Source organism: Verticillium dahliae, genomic scaffold (genome assembly GCF_000150675.1).
Source record: "Verticillium dahliae VdLs.17 supercont1.41 genomic scaffold, whole genome shotgun sequence".
In the NCBI taxonomy this organism is placed as follows: domain Eukaryota; kingdom Fungi; phylum Ascomycota; class Sordariomycetes; order Glomerellales; family Plectosphaerellaceae; genus Verticillium; species Verticillium dahliae.
This window is the reverse complement of record NW_009276957.1, coordinates 41,286-63,491: the sequence shown is the minus strand read 5'-3', so window position 1 is coordinate 63,491 and position 22,206 is coordinate 41,286. Positions and strand designations below refer to the sequence as shown.

Here is a 22,206-nt window from a genome sequence, read left to right as displayed (position 1 = left end):
CCACCTTATTAAGCTCTTCTATAATATTAATAAATAAATTACTATTAATGGGGCGTATTATTTACTAAGACTCTATTACCTATTTAGAAAGGAAATAATACTTCTTTAATAGCTAAGATTTATAGCTAAGATATAATTATCCTCGATTTAAGTAATAACGTTAATATATTTAATAATTTTACTTAATTCTTAATATATATTAAGAATACTTTACTTCTTAAGATTAATATAATTAATAATTAAGCTATTAAGCCCTTTAATATTAAGAGTATATTCTTCTAAGTCTAGGACTCTATAGATCCTATTATTTTTTATTAACTAAATTATTTACGTTATTAGATATCTCCTTAAAAGCCCTATAAACTTACTATTATTAAGCCTTCTAAGTTATTTAAGGATTAAATACGATTTCTATATTAAATCTATAATATATATTATTAATATTATTTAATTAATAAGAACTATTTAGGAATAAGGTATTATAATAATATTAATTCTTACTTTTATTAACTTTCCTATTAAGATTATTTATTATATAATTATTATTATAATAAAGTCTAAGAAAGTAATTCCTTTCTATATTATATATAAATACTTTCTTTATATTAGAGAATAATATATTATTAATATTTATATAAAAGTAAATATCCTCTTTAATTATTAGGAAATACGTAATTTTAATTATATAGCTTATTATTTAGCTAAAAGTATTAAGGTTATAAATCGCTCTATTATTTATCTATCCTTAGCCCTTAATTATAAGGTCTTTATAGATCTTATTAATTATAAGCCCTCGAGTCTTAAGGATAGCTTTTATTATACCCTATATATTATTAATCGTTATAATAGCTTCTATTAGATCTATTTTATAAAGACTAAGATTAAATAAGAGATTTATTTCTATATTAAAAGGTTTATTTATTATTTTAAAGCTTCTATTAGCCTCCTTATTATCTCTATTATTTACGATAGAAGTAACGAATTCGATAACCTTAATATTAAGATAATATTAGCTAAGGAGGGCGCTTTATTCTATCTATCTATACTTAATACCTTAGCTTAGAATAGCTTCGTAGAATACGCTAATCGTAGTATTTTAGAAGCTATTTATATTATTATTATTATAATAAGACTACCTATTAATCTATAGCTTTATATTACTAAGATTATAATAGAAATTATTAACCTATTATTTATCTTATCGAACCCTTATAATAAGGCTCCTTAGGAGCATTTTACTAGCTTCCTCGGCCTTCTTAAGGAATAGTAGATACCCTTTATTTAATGTTTATATATATATAGCTATATTACCTATATATATAAGAAGGGTATTCTCCGCCCCCTATATACTAATAAGATAGAAATATAAGCCTAGAAGGGCTTCCTTATAAGATTCGATAATCCTTATAATTATATCATTGCAGAAGCCAATAGCCTCGAGTTCATAGAATGATGAGTGTGCCACTGCATTGTACTGTGACAAGCTCATTCATCGCCCCTATTCCTGCGACAAGATTCTTCCAGTTTCTCCAAGACGCCCAGATGCCACTCAAACTCCCTGACACTTCCACTGAACCGACGCAGATTCCGCCCACCGACAACAATGGCACGCTCAATCTCTGCCGGCAGAATATCGCAAAACACAGGACACATCGTTGCCACTCTCAAGATGATAACCATCGCGAACGTCCTGCGCAGTCAGCATCGCAGATCAAGGCTACAAGAAGGATACAGACAACACTTACACCATGCCCGCGGCGGAGGGCCCCGTCACGCTGTTGGTGGGATCCACGTCAAAGACATGGATGAACACCTGGCACCCGAGCAGACACAGTTGGCACCGCTCCAGCACGGCCTCGCGGCACGGATGCGTCGCAAAGTGACCGACGTTGAGGAGGACGTACTCGATGAACGGGCGGTGGATGATGTACTGCCCCGCATCGTAGCGCCCCTCGAGCCGCAGCACGTTTCACGGGTTGTTGCCCAGCTCCTCGACGGACGGGAAGCCCGGGGTGGCGGGCGACCCCGTGGGCTTGCGCGGCCTGCTGGTGAGGAGAAAGCCGGGGAGGGTCCGGTAGATGGCGCCGTGGAAGGACCAGAGGTCCTCCGTGATGCGGAGGAGCTAGTTGGCGTAGTTGGCGCGCGTCGTGCGACACTGGTCCTTGCTGTTGTAGGCGGCGCTGTTGACGCTGTTGAGGAAGCGGCGGATGGCAGCGTTGGTGCTGATCTGGAAGGCGACGAGCGCCTCGGTGCGGTCGAGGGATGACGAGGCGGGGCTCGTGGCCGTCGCGGCGCGGGGGGAGAGTTGCTGGGCTGTGGAGGAACTGCGGGGTCAGCGGGCGCGAGACGGGCCACAGACATCTATATTGACTTCGTCAGAGTATGTCTGGATGAGTTCGCGGTAGTATTCCATAACACCAGAAGAAGCGAGATCCTGCTTGTTGGAGAGCCTCCGAGATTCCGGCGGGCACAGGCTCGGCGCTGCATGCGCGTCCTGGGTGAAGAAGATATCTGTAGCTTCTTGTCAGGGGGCCCTGAGGGCTTCCCTGCGGAGTCACCAAGCAGGGGGTCTGTCAGGGGCTAAGGGCTACGAGAAACGTATATATAGGCTGCGATCCAAGCTGCGGAGGGCCAGAATTCAGATGCATTCCGAGCCCCTACCTATCTTCTATCCGCTACGGACCACGTATGGAAGACCTCTTCACTCTGCTCTAAACAGCGCTCTGACACTTCTGTCGATTGCATATCACCTGAAGTCGGCTTTGGTGGTGGAGCTAATGTGTCTGAGTCAGTAGCTGCTGGACGATGGGCCATTCCAAAACGTGATTCGCGTTGGCGGTATGTGACAGCGGGCTAGGAATCTGCTGGTCAGTTTCTGGAATATCTGTGCTCATGGCATCGCCGTGGTGATCTCCGAGGTGAGAGGAAGAGGTTGCTCCTCCGAGCTGTTCAGTAGAGTCTGGCTGAACGGGCGGCTGTGGAGGATGTGGGGATGTTGTCGCAGGTTAACCGAAGACTGGGGCGGAGAAGAACCGATCTTCGGGCATTTGAATACGCTCCAGCATGATTCGAGTATTGTGATCGATGCGTGGCTGGTTCGAATCCTTGTACACACAGTCAACGTTCTGAGCCATGCATAGACTACATTTCGGTTTCGCCGCATCGCACCGCGTCTTGCGGGCTCGGCAGTTGGTGCATGCTTGCCAGACGCGGCGCCGATTCGGGAAGTAATGTGCGGCAGAGCATGAGGATGATGTCGGCGGAAGGTTGCTTGTGTCCATGGCCGTCTTGGGTCGTGGAGTCGTGAGTAACAGCAAGGACTCGGTGTGAGGGGTGGGACTTGGTGGGACGTTGGATTAAGATGTGCACTCGATCCACTAAATCCGGCCCCACTCGGCCCTCGATACTTCGGCACGGGTCGGCGGCTCGGGCACGGGTCGGCGGCTCGGCCATGGACGCGAGAGTAATCATTTGCTTGAAGATACCTATCTACCGTCCAAGTAGCCAGTACGTTGCCTCACGCATTAGATTGCCCAATCTGCAGGAAAACGACCATGACCGCCAAATAACTGAGGGAGACCTTGATTAGCCAATATGCCTGGTGACCAGTATCGGGGTCAGTACTCACCCCGCTGTTGCTGCCAAGTTGGTCAATGCCGACCCGATCGCTGCAACAGCCAGAAACACGAACCAGGTCAAAGAAAAGCATGTGATAACAATCAGCTTCGTTTGCCCACTGTCCAAAGTGTGCATGATCCACATTGGTGCGAGAAACATAGCAATCGTGACTGAAAGAGAAGCAAAGAGCGCGAGCCTGTCGATTCCCTCGTCGCTGTACCGATAATACGTCGACGTTTCTTGGCAACCGAGGTCCTCTGCCGGTTCCTTTTGGAAGAAACGTAGTCTCGTTCCTATTCCTGTCGGATAAATGATTTTGTGTTCGAAGAACCGCCGCATCAGTGACTTTTCTTCACGAAGCCCTCTCAAATCATCTTTGTGCTTTATAAAGCCCTGCTTATCTTCCACGACTGCCCCCTTGTTGTTATAGAACCAATTCTCGATACTCTCTCTGGTCCATTGGGGCGCTTTCGTCTTCGAGTGAAGCGTGTAGTAGCGCAAGAGCAACTTGTTTAGACCTCTGATTAGCTGCAAGGTCTGCTAAGGTTCCTCATGGTGCTTACCGTATACCATGAGCCTTGAAGTCATCTTCTCCGTCAGCTCTTTGCGTTCAGCTACTTCGTCACGAAAGGTGCCGTTGTTGATGTGTCTTGGTACAGCATTGACGCCATACCTTTCTTGATTCGAGGCCTCTTCTTCCGGGGTGAATCCTCCTGGCGGAACTTCGACGATTACTGATGGGCACCTGCCCACTAGCATAACATTCTGTGAGCTGAATCTGGCATTCATATTGTCGAGCTTTTCTTCATAGCTTGCTAACTCATCTTGGAGGCTAAGAAGGGATAACGTGTGTAGCTTGTCAAACCGTCTGACTGCGAAAAACTCGGGATCTGATGCTAGAAACGAAACCAGGCCGTTTTTTCCGACGAACTTCCTGCTCGGGTTACCAAATCCATTCATTCAGGATATCAGGGCATCTGAGGGTGTGTACTCACCACGTCCTATCCTTAATATCATGGTCGCTCGGGCTCCCGGAGCTCCTGGCATTCTTTTCCGCGTCGGCCGTTGCGCCTCCTAGGCGCTGAGACATATGCCGAGGATACTATGGCGGCTTAAGGTCTGGGAGGGTACTTACGATGAGTTCTGGGGCTGGATGTGTTAGTGGCGGCTGTAGGAGGAGTCTCATATGATGAGAGGAGGGCCTAGGTATATAAAAGACTGCCAAGGCTGACGTGGCAGCTGACATTGGCCAGGTCCTAGCCTGCCGAATGCTGGGTAAAAGATCGGTGAGGAGCCTTTCAGCCTGTTCCGACCAATGAGTTACAACATTTACAATCATCATCGGTGATGTCAGCCTGGTTTTCTATTAGCCGAGAATCAGACACAATTTGCAGTTTCGAGGAAATTTCAATTACGAAGATCTTTCATTGGTCTTTACCCTCTCTTTTTCATGATCAACGAATACTTTTGTGTGGCCTTGGTGCCATGTGACGCTACGACCATCGGGCAATCCGACAAGGCTCGGCGGCATGAATCGTGTCGCACATGGGCGGCTGGTGCCCGAGCCATGTGAAGCCATTGATGATAGAACCCGAACCCCAGCCATAAGTCGATACCCAGTTTGCTTTGTGTTTAAAGCAATGATGCTTCTTCCGCGATTCTAATTACCCCTCTGGCGAAGCTGGCAGCTACTAAACGTTCAAGCACCCGACGCCCCTTCGGGCCACTACATAAACGTCGCCAAACGGAATCCGGCGTTTCGACCGATGCCGAAGTGTGAAATTTTAGCAGAGGGTCCTGCAAATGAGGCCGGGCGCGTAGAAAAGGTCAAAATTCCTCCCAAGGAACCTCAACCACCGCCCCAAAACAATGCAGGTCGTCTCTGAGACGTAGAAGGAAGACTCGAGGGGCCACAGTGGCAGTCCGAAGTCGTACGTTTCAAAGACTAAAAATTGCAGAAGCGGAAAGATTGACGAGTTGCGCAGGCTGCGGGTCCACCGCTGCAAGCCATTCCGTCCCACAAGGCAGACGAAGCCTCACTGTTCAGTTGTACAACCTGAGCAGCCAATGGAAACAGCCTCCGAGAGAGATGTCTGATACGCCCGGAGTTGCATGGGAAGATACTACGGAGTACATTTCTATGTGAGGAGAGAATCAGCTGCAGGCTTTCGGTCACGTCAAGACACACGAGTGGTGGAAACAAGTGATACCAAAGTTACGTCTCAGATCCGAGGGCCTATGGAATGACAAGCTGGTGGGGCAGGCAGGGCGTTGGCGGCAGACGAACCGGCAGAGGAACGTTTCATTTCTTGGGATCAATGGATTTCTCCGGAGTCACGGGTGCTCGGAACAACTTGACGCATGGTGTAGCTTTGTATGAGGGTTTGAAAACGGCGCATACGCTACAGCACAATATGGCATGGATTTCCTGGTTCCGTAATCTCCCAGAGACGCTTAACACTCGTCCGTCGGGTCGAGCGTGTAGGTGACCGAGTTGCCCGCCACACGGGGGTAGAACTCAAAGGTGAACTTGACGGCCTTGTTCAGCTCGAGCACGGCGGCGATTGCCGACGCGCGCAGGATCACATTGCTGCCCTCCCAGAAGTAGTGGTTGTTGAACGTCTGTGTCGCTTATTAGCAAACAAGCTCGTATGCCGGGCATTTCGGAACTTACCAGGCGGCCACGTTGCAGAGGTCCGAGCCACTGAGTCCAGTCATCGAACAGGATGGTGCCGTCGGTAGCCTCAGCACGCACAGCGGCAAGCACGGGCACGCCCTTCCACTGGATGGGGATCTGGAGGTCCTGGCCGGGAGTGGCATCGGGCTCGGTGACGAGAACAGGGGTGTCCCACTGGACAACCTCAATGTTGGAGTGGGCGCCGGCCGAGAAGGTCAAAGTAAGGTTGGCCTTGCTGCCAGGAGTCACGTTGGGGCCGAGATAGTCAGAAAGGAAGCCGGCCTTGAAGGTGATGGCATTGGAGGACACGGTGTAATCGGAACCCGCCGACAAGGCGTCACCAGTCTGGGTTGTGATACCAGTCAGGGTGTTACCGTTGAAGAGCCAGGGAAGCACTTGGTCAGCCACAGCGTTGCCGACCTTGTTCCAGAGGTAGGCAGACGACGACTGAGTCGACGCGCCGGCATCTTCCGTGCTGTCGGGAAGGGAGCTGCGCTCGCCAGCAACGGCAGCCTCAATGAGAGCGATGGAGACGGGATCGCGCCAGACGCCAGTGTTCCGGTCGAGATGATCCAGACCATTGTCCCAGATGACGAGAGCAACGCCAAGATCGGTAGCAATGCGGGCGAGATGATCAGTCCACTTCCAGCGTGCGGCAGGCTCCGTGTTGAGGGGGCTGGCGTCGAACTCGCCGAGGACGAGGGGCACGTTGGAGAAGTTGCCGCGAACAGCCTGGAAGTCGGCGGTCAGAGCAGCGCGGTCAGCGGCAGAGCCCCAGATGGTCTTGCCCCAGGCACTGAAGATGAAGTCGTAGGGCGAGTAGTAGTGGAACTGAAGGGCCCAAGGGTTCTGAATGTTGGCGGGGGCCTTGAACCACTGAGTCGTCTTGATAGGGTCGCTGACACCGCCGGCCAGCTGGAGAACACGCTTGGCGTTGTGACCGCCGGCCTCGTTGACGGCACTGACGAAAAGCTCGTTGAACTTGTTGACGTTGGCGCCATCGACTGCGTTGTCGGCAGGGGGCTCGTTAATGGATTCAAACGAAACACGAGAGCTCTTGCAAGCGAGTTTCTTAGCGATTTGCACCCAGATGGCGCGGAAACGCTGCTGGATAACAGCGAGGTCGCCACTGCGCACGTCGGCCCACTCCCACGAATCTTCAGTCTGTCAGCGGAAGCCAGCGAGATGGCGGTGAGCAAGCCACCAAGCCACCAGGAAGAAGCAATTCTGAGACGTACCGTGGTGCACGTTGGTGATAACATAAAGGTTGCGAGCAAGAGCTTGATCAATGACATCCGAGACGCGCTGCAGCCACACGGGGTCGACAGTCCAGTTGGGCGCGCCACTGGTGAGGTGGGCGGTGTAGGTGACCGGAATACGGACACTCTTGAAGCCGGCGTCAACGATATGGTCAAAGGTGCCGTCATCAACGGGCGGGTTGTTCCCAGGAACCCTCGTTAGGGATGGCATCGAGCGTGTTGCCCAAGTTCCAGCCGGGGCTGATGGCATCGACGTAATCGGCGGCCGAGATGGACGTGAACGCGCTGGAGCAGCTACCTGCGGACGTTGTCGTCGCAGGGGGAGGCGCCGAAGACGTAGTTGTTGAAACCCTGGTGGTGACCGCAGAGGTGGTGCCCGCAGAGGTGGTGGCAGGCCTAGAAGTGGTTGACGTGGTGGCAGGTCTGGTGCTGGTCGTCGTGCCAGGAGGAGCCGGGGCCGTGGTAGTTGTGCCCGGGGGGGCTTGACCGGGAATGCACTGAGAGTACCCTGATCATGTTAGCCATCTGCGGTTTGAGGCCATTCGCTTGGATGATTTCACTTACACTCGTGGTACACATTGCAATAGTAGCCAGAGACGCAGGTCGTAAGGCCAGTCCAGCCGTTACCACCACACTGGCCATACGCCGTCTGCTGGGCCAGAGCCTGGTTAGAGAGCGCCAGGAGCGCGGCGAAACCGATTTGCGACTTCATGATGGCGACAGTCGAGAGAATGACGTGAAGCGTGAGTGGCCAGCAAAGGTGAACAGCAGCATTCGGTCAATAAATGGCATCGTCGACATGGCCGCAATGCAGCCCGACAAGCCGTTCGGGTGGCTTGCGCCGGAACCAAAACGGCAGTTTGAGGTGCCTCATGGATGCCCACGATGTCGCCTTCAGTTTTGGTGGCGAGCATTAATTGGCATCGTTGTGGTGGTCGCTGCGGCTTCCTCCGAGGTCCGCAATAAGGCTAGGCCGGAAGGTCTTGGCCGCGAAGACCGCCCAAACGGCCACTTTATTTCATCGACACCCTTCGCCAAGGCATGCAAACGAAATGCATGCGGGGAAACCAAGATTGCAACGACATGGCGGAATGAGGTGTTTCCCTCAAGGGCGGGAAATCTGTGTGGTATCGCTGGTTCCATCACGCCTGATCTCGTACGACCCCCCTTGACGACTTCACGTGGTCGCCCAGGCACCGTACTTGGTCGGATGGTGCAGACCGATGCCAGAGTGCAACACAATCAACTTGTCAAAGAAATGCAAGGTCCTTCAAGCTCTTGGCTCCGTAGGTCGAGGGGTCTCTGATCGGCGCTCGAGCTCCGTTGATCAATCGGCAACAGCCCCGGATCGACAGGGACGACAAGGCGGGCGAGTCTGCTCCGACGATCCCTTTAACAATGTTGCCTCTGCACTCCTCCCGACGTCGCCATGAGGACCAGGTGTTGCGCGAGATTGTGTGCCGCGGAGTTAAGGTCCTATCATTGCCAAGCACCTGAACAGGAACTACCCGCAGACTCGAGACTGTAAGCAGCAGGAGTACCATGAGCACAATACGAAAATGCTAACACGGGGGAGGGTCAAGTATGGTAAGATTGTAGTAATGTTGTACAAGCGTCGCTGCGGCATCCTCGGATCTCCTAGAAGGCCGAATAGGGTTTGCGCATCGTCGGATATTTCGGTGTCGCCCTAGTCTCGGATTCCGTAGTGGAATAGCCTCCCGAGTCCCCAAGTGTCTCGCGGCATACTTGCCGTAGTTTGAGAGCGTCCGATGGCGCTGTGCATGCTCCTGCTTTGTACACCTCCCCAGAGGTAGGTCGTCTTATGCATAAGGTATTATGACACATGTGAGGCGGACATAGTCATCGCGGCTCGGCTGCTTCCCAACATCGGCATTTTTCCAGCGCATGAAGGGGTGTAGAGTTCGTTTGTTTGTTCGTTCGTTCGAATGCGAAGCCGAGAAGCCCGGGATTCATTTCGATCGCATCCTGGAGTGGGGTGTTTCGACCTGTTCGGTTCCTGTTCGCTTGGTCGCCTGGTCCAGTCATTCTTCCGCAGGCCATTCAATCATCGCTTTGGCGGATAGTCCTTCACTGTCCCCTTCCATTGGTCCTTGATCTCTTCCACAAAGTATTGTCGGAACTTGCCCGTGCTCGACTTGACGCTGTGATCCTCTTAAAAAAAAGTCAGCCTAGGTTCTCTTCTACCGAGCAAACAAACGTACCAGTAGCCTCTCCGGGGTACAGCGGTTCATGGGGATTACGGCCGTATTTCCGCTCGTGTACCATCTTGTGAATGCGACCAACTCCGCGATGGAAGCCGGGGCTCTTGAGGATCTGGGCCGTCAGTCGAGTTTCGGGACGGGGGAGGAGAAATGGCAAACCTGTCGAACGATGATGTCCTAGTCCAATTAGCAGATGTCCGGCAATTGTGAGAGGGATGACAAACCTCAAAAGCGACCAGCGCTCGTGTAAAGAACGCCAGGGGCCCCATCATGGCAGTGCTGTTGAAGAGCAAATGTGATGGTAGACTGTTGACAGCGATGCTGCCTGGCGATGATTACCAAGACCGCGGATGAGTTGGTTAGTCACGTGACAACCATGTCGCGACTCTGAGCCACGCAGTGGCGATGCAGAAAAGATTCCATCGATCATTTACAAGAATCATCGCATTGTCTAACTAAACCGAGCATCTGCAGTTGTACTATCCGAGAGAGTTAAGGTTCAGCTAGAATGACACTTGGTGACATTGAGAATGCCTTGGTTCGGCGAGGACACAACGGGGCGGCGTAGTATCCACTTCATCGGGGGACAAAGTTCATCGGCCTCTTGACTACACCAGTGGGATGGCCATCGGAGCCATGCCTGAATCTCAGGTCGCACAAGACCATGCAAACAGGAGGCAATCCGTGCCTTTCAAGGATATTCGACTCCTCAAGATGGTGATGTTGAAATTGGGAGACGGGCATTCCCTTCATATGCCCAATCACGACACTCATGCCCCGCCGCTCGTCTGAGCAGTGACCTCACAAGCTGGGCAGTGACATACAGCGGGGCATGACCTGACGACGTTTTGGGGTTTCGTCTTCGACCTCACACCTGCACAGCATAACGGCCACATATGCATCTCGCGCAGTCTATTCCTACCATTTTACCATCTGCCGCTGTCCTCCTGACAGTATTGCTATTCTTGCATACCTACACCGATACTCTTGCCCATCTACCCCTCCCCTTCACCACGACTGACACTATGGGAGGCGGACCAGGCGAGGGCTACCGCAGCGTTGCGTACTTTGTGAACTGGTATGGTTCTCCTCGATGGAGTTGCTTCCATTATGGTCTTCACCCAGAGTAGACTGCTGACTTGCAATTTTCTGCAGGGCCATCTACGGCCGCAAGCATCGCCCACAAGACCTGCCTGTAGAGAACCTCACTCACGTTCTCTACGCATTCGCCAACGTCCGTCCCGAGTCGGGCGAGGTATACTTGACCGACACATGGGCCGACACGGACATCCACTGGGAGGGTGACTCGTGGAACGACTCGGGGACAAACCTCTACGGCTGCCTCAAGCAGCTCAACCTCCTGAAGCGCCGCAACCGCAACCTCAAGATCCTGCTGTCCATCGGCGGCTGGACCTACTCGTCCAACTTCAAGGCCCCGGCCGCGACGGCCGCCGGCCGCGAGACCTTTGCCCGCACCTGCGTCGACCTCGTCAAGCACCTCGGCTTTGACGGCATAGACATAGACTGGGAATACCCGCAAAACGACGACGAGGCGCGCGACCTCGTCGCCCTGCTGGCCGCCGTGCGCGGCGCCCTCGACGCCTACGCCGCCACGCTGCCGGCGCCGTACCACTTTGAGCTGTCGGTCGCCTGCCCGGCGGGCGCGCAGAACTACGAGCGCATGCGCCTCGCCGAGATGGACCCGCTGCTCGACTTTTGGAACCTCATGGCCTACGACTACGCCGGGTCGTGGGACACCAGAGCCGGGCACCAAGCGAACCTGCGACCGTCGGGCGCGAACCCCGGCGCCACGCCCTTTAGCACCGTCGCCGCGCTCGAGGGGTACACGGCCAGCGGCGTCCCGGCCGACAAGATCGTCCTGGGCATGCCGCTCTACGGTCGGGCGTTTGAGAACACGGACGGGCCCGGGTGTGCGTACCAAGGCGTCGGCGAGGGCAGCTGGGAGCAGGGCGTGCTGGACTTCAAGGCCTTGCCGGGAGAGGGGGCGCAGGAGGTGGAAGATGACGAAGTCGGGGCGAGCTGGTCGTGGGACGCGGGGCGGCGGAAGCTCGTCACGTACGACACGGTCGGTATGGCGCGGAAAAAGGCACAGTTCGTGCGGGATCGCGGGCTCGGCGGAGCCATGTGGTGGGAGAGCAGTGCCGACAAGACAGGGCCTGACAGCTTGATTGGAAACGTCGTTCAGGCGTTTGGAGGTCCGGGAGGTCTTCGGCGGCAGGAAAACTGTGTCACCCAGCCGCATACGAAGTACGACAACCTGCGAGCCGGATTTGAGTAGCAGCCTTCCTTTCTCGGAATTATTGGCCTTGTGTTACGAGAATTCGAGTGGAGACATCACATTGTGTGCACAGCGATTGAAGTGAGGTAACTTGAAAGCATTGTCATTGCCAGCCTCTGATGGGCTGATGGTGTTTTGCTACATCAACGCCGCGGCCATCCTTCCTTAGCCGACTGAATGCCCATCCCGAAACCCGTGCATGTCGTGTCATCTCACTCTTTTTTTCGTCCATCGTCCATCAATGCTGTCGCTTATTTCTGGTCGAAGACGTAGGTGAGGTGGCAGCGACCGCAGTACTGCCTGTCCTGCATGGCGGCCATGAAGACACCAGCGCCGCACTGTCCAAGGGGTTAGCATCCTGTTCAAACACTGCTGCTCAGTTGGGGGGCGAGTTTCTGCACATACCTCGGGGGCAGGGCACTCGCGGCGGAGACGCTCAATCTTGCCGTCAGAGTCGACCTTGTAGTACTTGAGGACGGCCAGCTTGGTCTTCTTGCGCTTGTGCTTGATCTTCTTGGGGGTGGTGTAGACCTTCTTCTTGCGCTTCTTGCCACCACCACGCAGGCGGAGCACGAGGTGCAGGGTGGACTCCTTCTGGATGTTGTAGTCGGAAAGAGTGCGGCCATCCTCAAGCTGCTTGCCAGCGAAGATCAGGCGCTGTTGGTCGGGGGGGATGCCCTCCTTGTCCTGGATCTTGGACTTGACATTGTCGATGGTGTCGGACGACTCCACCTCAAGGGTGATAGTCTTGCCCGTGAGGGTCTTGACGAAGATCTGCATGATTGCCTGCTGATGCTCGTTAGTTGATGCTCCTCGCAGGGAAACTGACCGTCGGCGTTCAGGCGATGAAGTTTTCCGAGAAGAGAAAGATTTCGACCTTGTTCATGGCGCGGCGGCGACATCGCGCAATGAGAATAAGAGCGCGAGCGAGCGTTGCCAGTCGACGGCGACAATCACCCCTTCCCGGGCTTCATCGCGCAAACGAGGACGACAGTGTGCAGCATCTTCCAGACATACCTCGACAAATATTTGCCTTCCTAAGCAATCCTTCAGATGGTGCGGTCGTGGGGGAGAGAGGAGAAGAAGTAGGTATGGGTGGGTGTTGCGCCAGCGTAAAAAGAATTGGTGGTGGGTGGAGCCCAGGGGGGGCGAGCCAGCGAGCGAGCGGGCGACAGGGCAGGCAGGGGGTCGCAATGGTGCTCCAGAGATCAGGGCAGAGTCAGGGCTTGGACATTTGGGACCATTGGTTTGGCGAACCCACAAAGATTCACCACATTGCGCCTGAGCCCACACGTGACTAGGGTTGATCTGGCACCGAAATACTGTGCATCACCAGACTGGATCCCAACACAAGCGAGTTCCCCCAATTGTAGGCGTTCATCTTTCCCTGACCCGGAGCCCCCCCTGCAGCCCACCGAACGTCAACTTTTCCTCGACACAGAAAAGCTCAGTATGTCGATTCTTCCTTCGTCCTTCACATCAGCCGACTAACCCCAGCAGATCCGTCAAAATGGTCAAGAAGAGAAAGAACAAGTACGCCTCAACCCGATCGACCCTCCTCGAGGCACTCGACCGCCATGCCTATCGATCATAGCTAACAACCTCCCCAGCGGCCGCAACAAGAAGGGCCGCGGCCACGTCAAGCCCATCCGCTGCAGCAACTGCTCGCGATGCACGCCCAAGGACAAGGCGATCAAGAGGTTCACCATCCGCAACATGGTTGAGTCTGCCGCCATCCGTATGCCACCTTTCGCTCTCTTGCCCCTTGTCTGGATTATGCTGACGACAGTCTAGGTGACATCTCTGACGCCTCGGTCTTCGCCGAGTACACCGTCCCCAAGATGTACCTGAAGCTGCAGTACTGCGTCTCTTGCGCCATTCACGGCAAGATTGTCCGGTACGTTCGTCGCAACACGCGACGGCTGCGCGCCTCGCTGCGCGCATGCGCTTCAGATGAGCCTTGGTCGTGTGGTCGCTCGCCACTGTCTCTCCGCCCGCACCAGTCTCGTCAACGACGAGCCGGGGCAGCAGGGGGAGCGAGAGTGGCGTCAGCACCATACGAAGCTATCTGAAGTATCCCTTCAGCAGCAGGACCTTTGCTGACAAGTTTATAGTGTCCGCTCCGTCGTCGGCCGCCGCAACCGTGCCCCTCCTCCTCGCGTCCGCTACAACAAGGACGGCAAGAAGATCGTCCCCACCCAGGGCGCCAAGACTACCACTGCTTAAACGGTGCATGTCATGTTTGGGAGGAAGCGCAGCGGATGAACTCAGCCAAAAGTCTTTTTCGGCTCATGAATCACGAAACGGATCATGGCAGGATGGGCCGGTGTCTAGGGATCGGGCCATAGACAATCGAAAAAATAAGCCAGCTCAAGCTACCAAGATGTGATGTGCGGGTGAAATGCATGTGAAATGGCGTTCTCAGGTCTCTAAGCTGTGCTTGCAACATGTTTCCGCCAATCTCTACCGACTCTCCATCGTCATGCCGCTCTTGTTTTACGCACCACCACGAGCATCCCTACCCATGCCTCCAAACATCCTCCTCGCCAACCCCGGCGCATTGCACTCTGTGCCATTGACGCAGATGTTTGTCTCGCAGCAACTATCCACCAAGCAAGCCATCCCCTCGCCACAGGGTCTGTCAGCATCACAAGCATCGTACCCCTTACACAGCCCAGTCCTGAACGCAACCCCTGACCCGTCGACAGTCCTTCCGCAGATGCAGTTCGAGCCCGGGACCAGCGCCTCACGCCCGTACGACCCGTCCGCGCCACCGCCGGTACACGTGCCCGCGTTCGGACAGCAAGCCAGCTGCTGGCTGTCCGTCATGTTCCTCGTGTACTCGAGTGTTGAGTTCGGTGCTGCTCTCAGCGTAGCCAAGACGACAGCCGACGGCCCGGCCAGCGTGAGGTTGAATGGTGTCGGTGCTTGGTGGAGCGCACGGCAAGCTTGCCTGCGGAGCGCTTGGGCGCCACCGTGAGAGGCAATGGTATCTTCGAGTGCTGACTGGCCGCGTGTCGTCGAGGCGAAGAAGTCACCCGCCGGCTCCCACAGGGCGCGGAACTGGTTGAGCAGGGCGGCAATCGTGGTCAGTGTCCTAGGGCCAAGGTTGAGTCCCGGTTCCAGGAACGGCTGGAAGAGCGAGGCTTGGGTCAGCCGAGGCCCCATCTGGTCGAGGAGCAGGGCCCAGATCGTGGTGAGGCGTGGACAGGCGCCGGGCAGGCGGCCGCGCGCGAGGCGAGATAGGAGCGCGTCTACAGATGCCTCGCAGCGCATCTCCGTCGAACTGCTGCCTGGGAAGGGGCATGTTGCGACGAAAGTCCCCGGAGGCCCCTGAAGTGTCTCGCAGGGCAGAGGCCCGATGCGAACGGTGGGACGGAGTTCGGGGCGCAGTGGCTCGCCGCACTGGTCCTTCATTTTGAGCAGGACGAAGAAAGACTCGAGAGCCATCATGCGTGGCTTGACATCATCCCTCAAGCCCCTCGCGTCCTTTCGATCGATCGATGTAGTGTTGCTAGGCGAAGGCACAGCACCGAGGCATGTGGTGTTCGTAATGTTGTTCAACTGGCCGAAGAAATTGTCAATCATGACATCAACCTTGACCTTGCACGTCGAACTCGCAAAGTGAATGCCCTTATTGTCGATGGCCAATGAGTTTTTCTCTTTATCTTGAATCACGATGCGGTCGAGATCTGAAATGTCAAAGAAGAGGCTGTTCAAGGCTTGGTCCAAAACGCGTACATACTTTGCTTGCGTGGCATTTTGGTCAAAGTACATAGCCTCTACATACGGGGGGTTGCGATCTGTGTTGTTAAGACGTGACTCTCGGAGACTGCCAGTCGGCGTAGGCACCGCATAGCAGCCGGTCGCGTCCAAATCGCCCGTGACGCTGACGCCAGTGAAGGTCCGGGGTCGAGCGGCATATGTGATGCGAGTCTGTGTGGTTGTAGTCGATGAGAGGGAGCGGCTCGTCGTTGATCGTGTCTTGGAGCTTTTTGACGTGGGCTTCGGGCCGGAATGTTTTGAGGTAGAGCTAGAAGCGGAACGAGTAGTCGTTATCCGAGACTTCGTTGTCTTGCTTTTGGTGTGAATATGGCTTTGCGTGCTGTTGTGTAGTTTCGAGACGTGGATGCTGTCGAGCCCACAAGCGGAGGTCGTGGAGACAATAACAGGCTCATAAGAACGAGTCGCACCAGCGCTGTGGCTGGAGACCTGTCCAGAAGATGAAATTGATGGTGACAAGAGACAAGAGCACTGTCGTAGCCAGTCGCCTGATTAGATACTGAGAGAAGCAATAGACTTTGGGATATAACTCACCGCGGAAATCAACCGGTCAGGAGCGTATGTAGCAGCAGCCCGCGGCGGAGGTACCGTCGTTCTCGAGTCTTTCGGGCCAAGCAAGGAGGCGCAATACGGCCAAGCTTCAGCTCGTTCAAAAGCACGAACAAGGTTATCGGCAGAGCATTCAGCCCAGACTGGGAGAACGTAGGCCAAAATGGCGAACAAAGACAGAATCAGCATATCGACAAGGCCTTCGAAATTTCTGTTTGCATTTAGGATGACACAAAATAGGACGTCCACGGGGAACACGTTACGAACTGACTGGAGTCTGTTTTCGCAACTATATAACAACTCAATTCAGTCGGAACTTGGGCTAACTCTAGAGCTCGGAATCTTTGCTGAGCTGAAAACCATTGGTCTCAGCCTTTTACGGCCGAGTTCGGTAGCATGCCATTGAGAGAACCTCGTATATCTACCTTGGAAAGTCGGGATACCGATCGCTCGACAACATGGAATTCATGGAGTACAAAGCTTGTTATTTGCTTACATCGTTGCTGGAACGTGTCACGATACAATCATTTACCCTCGATAGCACATTTCATCGAACCTTTCAATTACGCCTCAGATCGGCTGAGTAACGGCCCTCGCATCAGATCCTGCAGTTGAGCTTTTCAGCCAGTCCAGGGGTAAGATCACACAAGACGTGGTAGACAGGTTCGCCTCGTTGTGCAGACTATCGACTTGCCATGAGACCAATGCACCTTACACCTACCACCGAACCCGCAAGCTGGGTCCTCGCGTGCTTAAGACACCGCAGCCAGAGTATGACAGACGTGCTTCCATCAGATTGCTATTCGCCCACAAACGTGGTGGAGATTGCAGTTTCTCGGCTATTGATCTCGTGGGGTTCGGACTTTGAAAATCAGAGAGCTGCAAGACAAATCACTACTGTAGAAACCTCGATCATCGGCAAAGGAGAACACGCAAGTCGATCCAAACACAGACATTTCATGAACTCCGCCCAGTCACTAAATCATACCCTTGCCCAACCCTTCTCGTGAATCATGACCCTCAAGCTGTACACATACATGCCAATCATCCCTCACGCCCCGGGCGTCATTATCATCATGACCGCGCAGTCACTTGCTGCGTCCCCGTCGCCTGCGCCTGCGCCTGCCTCTGCCTCGTGATGTAGTCCTGGTTCTCAATCGTCACACTCTTCGTCATGTGGTTCACCTTGTACACGCCGACCAGTCTCGCCGCGAGCTCGAACATGTTGTTGCGCAGCGAGATGACGATGAACTGGGCGTTCTTGGTGCGCTCCTTGATGTAGTTGGCCACGATTGAGACCTGTGTCTTGTTAGCATTTGCCCATGACCTCAACGATTCAGCACAACTTACGTTACGGAAATCAAGAGCCGCGTCAATCTCGTCCATGACGTAAAGCGGCGTCGGCTTGTAGTGGTGCAGTGCGAACACGAGCGCCAGACTGCTGAGCGTCTTTTCACCACCAGACAGGTTGCTGATGTTCTTCCAAGACTTCTTCGGTGGCATGACGCTGAAGAGGATGCCCTCGCTGAAGGGGTCAAGCGAGTCCACGAGCTCGAGCTCGGCGTTGCCGCCCATTGTGATCATTTGGTACATCTCCTTGAGCCTTAGCGAGATCATGCCGAAGCCCTCCATGAATCCCTCGAGTCGCAGCCGGCGGAGCTCGTCGCAACGCTTCTTGGCCACATCGCGCTGGCCCACTGCCGATGCGAGGTCCGAGGAGCGCGCCGCATGCTCTTCCACGCGCCGACGGTACTCGGCGAGCACACCGAGGTCGACATTGACGTTCTGCGTCTTCTCCTCGAGTGCCGCAATCTCCCCTTTGAGCTTCTCCTTGCTCATATCCGCCAGCTCGTCTGGAGTGTACGAAGGGAGCTCCTGCGGCTGGCGCACGCGCGCCGTGGGATCCGGTCGCACCGTTGTGTCAGCGTCCTCCATACTGGCGTCCTCGTCCGCCTCTGGGGCGTCCATGTCGACGTCCTCCTCTTTAGGCTCATCCTTGGTAGGCGGCGCGTCCTCAGACACAGGCTCTCCAGTGAGATCCTCAACGTTTTGCAGCACAAGCTTTGACAGCTTGTCGTCCCAGTAACGCAGCCTCTTCTCGTTCTCGTTCAGCTGCTTCTGGTTCTCTTCGAGCTTGTTGCGCATCTCGATCTCGACGGCCCGCGTCTCATTCAGCTCGGCCGTCTTCCCATTGAGCTCCGTCTTGAGGGCTGCGAGCTCCTCCTTCTTGACTGCCAGCGCCTCCTGCGCCTCCTCGACCCGGCTCGTCAAAGATTCGGCCTTCTCGCCCTGGTTCTCAATCTCGTTGTCGAGCTTCTCGAGATCACGCGCCGCCGCCTCGATCTCTTTGGTTGCCTTGGCGTGGTCTTTCTCAAGCTTGACACGCTGCTTCTCCGCCTTGGCCTTGCGGACCTCAGCGTTGGAGATATCCTCGCTCTGCGATGTGACGTCGGCTCGCAGCGCGTCAACGTTGGCTTTCTGGATCCGCAGCTTCTCGCCGCCGACCTGCATGATCTTGTCTTGCAGCGCTTGTATTTCTTCCTCGACGCCTGCTGTCTCCTCGTGCAGGCCCTCGACGGCCTTGTTGAGCTTGGCAATTTCCTTTTCAAGTTCAGCCATCCGGTTGTTGTCCGATTGAGACGGCTGGTGCTCCTTGGCAATGTCCTTGACGCGGCGCTGCGCATCCGCCAGGTTCTTGGCCGCCGACTCGAGTTCGAGGCCAATCTTCTGCATCTTGGTATCGAGCTGCGGGATCTGGTCGTTGAGCGTGCGGAGCCTGTTCTCGAGCTCTCGTTGATGGTCCTGCCACATCTGGAACTTTTCGTCCAGAGCGTCACGGTCCGCCTCGAGCTTGGCAACCTGGTCCTTGCTTGTTTCTGAGACCAGCTTGGACGACATGAGACCTCTCTTGACTGTGGTGCCACCACCTGACATGGTACCTGACTTGTCAATGAGCTCTCCGTCGAGTGTCACGACGCGCCATCGTTTCGCGCCGTAGGCGATGCGGTTTGCCTGTGCGAGATCCTTGGCCACAAGCGTGTCTTGCATGGCGTGGTAGAAGGCGGGCCGGAAACGATCCTCCTTGGCTTTGACAAGGTCGAATAACCGAGGCGCGTCCTCGGGCGTCTGAATTGGTTGCAAGTCGCGCGCTCGCAGCTTGTCAAGGCAGATGAAGTTGCCACGGCCGAGGTTTGTTTTGCGCAGGTACTCGATGCACTGCTGACCGGCCTCGACCGTATCGGTGACGAAGTTGTCTAGCGAAGGGCATGCCGTCGAGATGGCCACGTCGAACTTGGGGTCGATGGCGCCAAGGTTGCCCAAGCGTCCGTGGAATCCGTCAATGCGACCTGACTCCTTCATGCGCATCAGCGCCGTCAAGACGTTGCCCTGAGTCTGCGTCTGGGATAGGTTTGACCGCGCCTCGTCGGCCTTTTGCCGTGCGTTGGACACCTTTTGCCGGATTCGTGGCTCGTCCTTGGCGAGAGCCTCAATCTCGGCGCTGACCTCCTTGGCCTCCTCCTCAAGAGCTGCCTTTTCCGCCTGGCAAGCCTCGAGCTCCTGGGCTTTTGTCTGGCGGCTCTCTTTGATAGAGGCAATCTTGGCTTGCATCTCTTCCATGGCGACTTCGCCAGCATTAGCCTTCTCAAGTAGAATGTTCATCTCGCTCTCGGCCACGGCAATAGCCGACTGCTTCTGGTTGATCTTCTCCTTCCAGGGCTCGAGTGATTTTTGCTTAGCTGCGATCTGGTCGGAAAACTTTTGCGTTTTGCCCTTGAGGCTCTCGCGAATCGTTGTGAGCTCGGCCTCTTCTTCTTCAATACGGATTTCGAGTGAGGCGATCTCCTTAGCGCCTCGCTCGATGAGAGCGGCGCACTCGACGATCGTCTCATCAGTTTCTTTGGCAGAGTTTTCGCAGTTGGCTGTCGTCTTTTCCAACTTCTTCTGCTTGTCCGTCAGGAACTTGCGCTTCTCGTCGAATTTGACACGTTCCTGCTCAAACTTGGCTAGCTCCTTGGCGAGGCCCTGGGCGTCCTTCTCGTGGGCCTCGAACTCCTTGCGGCCCTGCGCGTATGTCTGCTCGAGCTGCTTGATGACCTTTTCGCCACCGTGGTGCTTCTCCAGCTCGATATCCAGCTGTGCCTGCATCTGACTGATGGCTTCGCCAGTGACCGACAGATTATCGTTGCACTCGCTGATGTAGAGCTGGTAGAGCGCCGACTGCTTGATTGCGAGCTCGTTCTCGTCGCGGATGAACGCCAGGGCCTTTTCTTTCTTGTCCTCGAGGCCTTTCTTCTCCTTCTCGACGTGCTGGACGCGCCCACTCTTCTCCATGCATATGTCGTTGAGTGTCTCTACCTCCGCCGCTGTCTCCTCGATTGGCGTCTTATATTTGGAAGTACCGATGATGTCTTCAAGGTACTCCAGGAGGCCATCGTCATGTTCGTTGGCCGCTTTGGGTTTCATCTGCGCGATGGATTCAACCTCGCCCTGGAGAATGAGGAACCGCTTGTGATCAAGGTCGATGCCGCGGTCGCGGAGAAGGGTCGTCACGGTTGTAAAGTTGGACGACTTATTGTCGATGTAGTATTGACTCGAGTTATTCTTGAACGCTTTGCGCGACACGGTAAGAATGGAATCAGGAATATCGAGGGGCGGGCCGTTGGGCTGATCAATGACCTCCTTGAAGTGAACCGAGACCTCGCAGTGGTCAAGATTAGGGTACTGCGCCGAGTTGTGAATGAGCGCCGAAAGCTTGCCCTGTCGCATTTTGCTGGCGCGGAAACCAAATACGAACAGCAGTGAATCGATGACATTGGATTTGCCGGAACCGTTGGGCCCGACGACTGAAGAGAAGGACGCGTGGAAGGGACCGACCTCCTGGCGACCTGCGTAACTTTTGAAGTTGGTCAGCACCAAGTGGGTGATAACGAGGCGCGGCTTCGCAATGGTGTTTTCGACGATGGGGACCGTCATGTTGCGCGACTTGAGGACAATGTCCATCGGCTTCTCAAGAAGCGTGTCCATAGCGTGAATCGGCTTGACTGCCGACTGGCTTTCGTCGACGAAAGACGGCTGCTCATTGACGCTCGCAGTTGTGATATCAGCAAGCGGAATGGCATGCAGCCTTGACGCATCGGGAGAAGCCGAGGGCTTGGGCGTGGCCAGGGGTGCTTCAAGATCTGGCGTCTTTGCCTTGGAGGCTCGGGGTGCGACGCTTTTGCGTTTTCTTGGGGAGGGAGTCTTCTTCTCAGGCTCTAGTTCGGCAATGGTTGTTTCAGGGTCGAATACCTGGCTCGGCTCGATGGTGGATGTAGACACGTTGGACATGCTCTTCTTAGGCCTGCCGCGTGGCCGTGGTGCTGTAGGTGTGGAGGAGAATACGGTGGACGCAACACTCCTTCGCGGCCTTCGTGTTGGGCTGCGCGCGGGCGCAGGCGTGAATTCTTCGAGATCTTCCTCCTGCGCCTTGGTGGTGTTGCCAATCTCGTCCTCGTCTGAGGATTCAACAATGGTAGCCTGCCGCCGCGAACGGCGCGGTCTCTCTGCTGCCGACATGATGGTTGGTGCCGTGATGTCGTCTGCGAGGAAAACGAAAGCGATCGTGACGTGACGAAATGAGTGACGCGAAAATGGGAAATGGGGAATTGGCGGTGTTGATGTTGAAAGTCGGTGGTGGTGGTGGTGTTGAATCCCCCCCCACCTTTGTTCGCCTCCAGCGTTTGTTGGGCGTATGTTTCAAACAACCAACCGAGGAGACGCAACGAGCTGGGGGGGGCCCTTTTGAGGCCACCCGGAGGA

General features: G+C 54.4%; 8 protein-coding genes across 8 annotated transcripts; 2 read left to right on the top strand and 6 right to left on the bottom strand.

The window, feature by feature from the left end:
• Positions 1-1,485: 1,485 nt before the first annotated feature.
• On the bottom strand, positions 1,486-3,453 carry VDAG_10496 (uncharacterized protein; the record flags this gene model as incomplete). The annotated part of the gene is made up of 8 exons (XM_009659654.1): positions 1,486-1,690; positions 1,746-1,930; positions 1,997-2,122; positions 2,189-2,308; positions 2,372-2,511; positions 3,011-3,104; positions 3,169-3,287; positions 3,408-3,453. The coding sequence occupies 8 exons, from the start codon at positions 3,451-3,453 to the stop codon at positions 1,486-1,488; spliced, it is 1,035 nt and encodes a 344-aa protein (XP_009657949.1).
• Positions 3,454-6,072: 2,619 nt separating this feature from the next.
• VDAG_10495 (endoglucanase B) lies at positions 6,073-8,266 on the bottom strand (the record flags this gene model as incomplete). The annotated part of the gene is made up of 6 exons (XM_009659653.1): positions 6,073-6,240; positions 6,293-7,452; positions 7,534-7,748; positions 7,853-7,905; positions 7,966-8,051; positions 8,119-8,266. 6 exons carry the CDS (start codon positions 8,264-8,266, stop codon positions 6,073-6,075), a joined length of 1,830 nt encoding a protein of 609 aa, XP_009657948.1.
• Positions 8,267-9,619: 1,353 nt separating this feature from the next.
• VDAG_10494 (uncharacterized protein) lies at positions 9,620-10,045 on the bottom strand (the record flags this gene model as incomplete). Its single annotated transcript, XM_009659652.1, has 3 exons — positions 9,620-9,726; positions 9,777-9,888; positions 10,001-10,045. 3 exons carry the CDS (start codon positions 10,043-10,045, stop codon positions 9,620-9,622), a joined length of 264 nt encoding a protein of 87 aa, XP_009657947.1.
• A 756-nt stretch (positions 10,046-10,801) lies between these two features.
• VDAG_10493 (endochitinase) lies at positions 10,802-12,075 on the top strand (the record flags this gene model as incomplete). Its single annotated transcript, XM_009659651.1, has 2 exons — positions 10,802-10,854; positions 10,932-12,075. The coding sequence occupies 2 exons, from the start codon at positions 10,802-10,804 to the stop codon at positions 12,073-12,075; spliced, it is 1,197 nt and encodes a 398-aa protein (XP_009657946.1).
• Positions 12,076-12,326: 251 nt separating this feature from the next.
• Positions 12,327-12,855, bottom strand: VDAG_10492 (40S ribosomal protein S27a; the record flags this gene model as incomplete). The annotated part of the gene is made up of 2 exons (XM_009659650.1): positions 12,327-12,413; positions 12,481-12,855. 2 exons carry the CDS (start codon positions 12,853-12,855, stop codon positions 12,327-12,329), a joined length of 462 nt encoding a protein of 153 aa, XP_009657945.1.
• Positions 12,856-13,516: 661 nt separating this feature from the next.
• On the top strand, positions 13,517-14,444 carry VDAG_10491 (40S ribosomal protein S26E). Its single transcript, XM_009659649.1, has 5 exons — positions 13,517-13,525; positions 13,576-13,608; positions 13,686-13,813; positions 13,870-13,972; positions 14,190-14,444. The coding sequence occupies exons 2-5, from the start codon at positions 13,586-13,588 to the stop codon at positions 14,299-14,301; spliced, it is 366 nt and encodes a 121-aa protein (XP_009657944.1). The 5' UTR covers positions 13,517-13,525; positions 13,576-13,585; the 3' UTR covers positions 14,302-14,444.
• A 127-nt stretch (positions 14,445-14,571) lies between these two features.
• On the bottom strand, positions 14,572-16,596 carry VDAG_10490 (uncharacterized protein; the record flags this gene model as incomplete). Its single annotated transcript, XM_009659648.1, has 2 exons — positions 14,572-16,329; positions 16,393-16,596. 2 exons carry the CDS (start codon positions 16,594-16,596, stop codon positions 14,572-14,574), a joined length of 1,962 nt encoding a protein of 653 aa, XP_009657943.1.
• Positions 16,597-17,481: 885 nt separating this feature from the next.
• Positions 17,482-21,963, bottom strand: VDAG_10489 (uncharacterized protein; the record flags this gene model as incomplete). Its single annotated transcript, XM_009659647.1, has 2 exons — positions 17,482-17,706; positions 17,758-21,963. The coding sequence occupies 2 exons, from the start codon at positions 21,961-21,963 to the stop codon at positions 17,482-17,484; spliced, it is 4,431 nt and encodes a 1,476-aa protein (XP_009657942.1).
• Positions 21,964-22,206: the final 243 nt, after the last annotated feature.

Excerpts from the sequence above, each read along its gene's own strand:
- VDAG_10491 (XM_009659649.1), top strand. The coding sequence starts at position 13,586 with ATGGTCAAGAAGAGAAAGAACAA. Across the intron at positions 13,609-13,685 it reads GTCAAGAAGAGAAAGAACAA|CGGCCGCAACAAGAAGGGCC; the intron begins GTACGCCTCAAC and ends CAACCTCCCCAG. Across the intron at positions 13,973-14,189 it reads ATTCACGGCAAGATTGTCCG|TGTCCGCTCCGTCGTCGGCC; the intron begins GTACGTTCGTCG and ends ACAAGTTTATAG.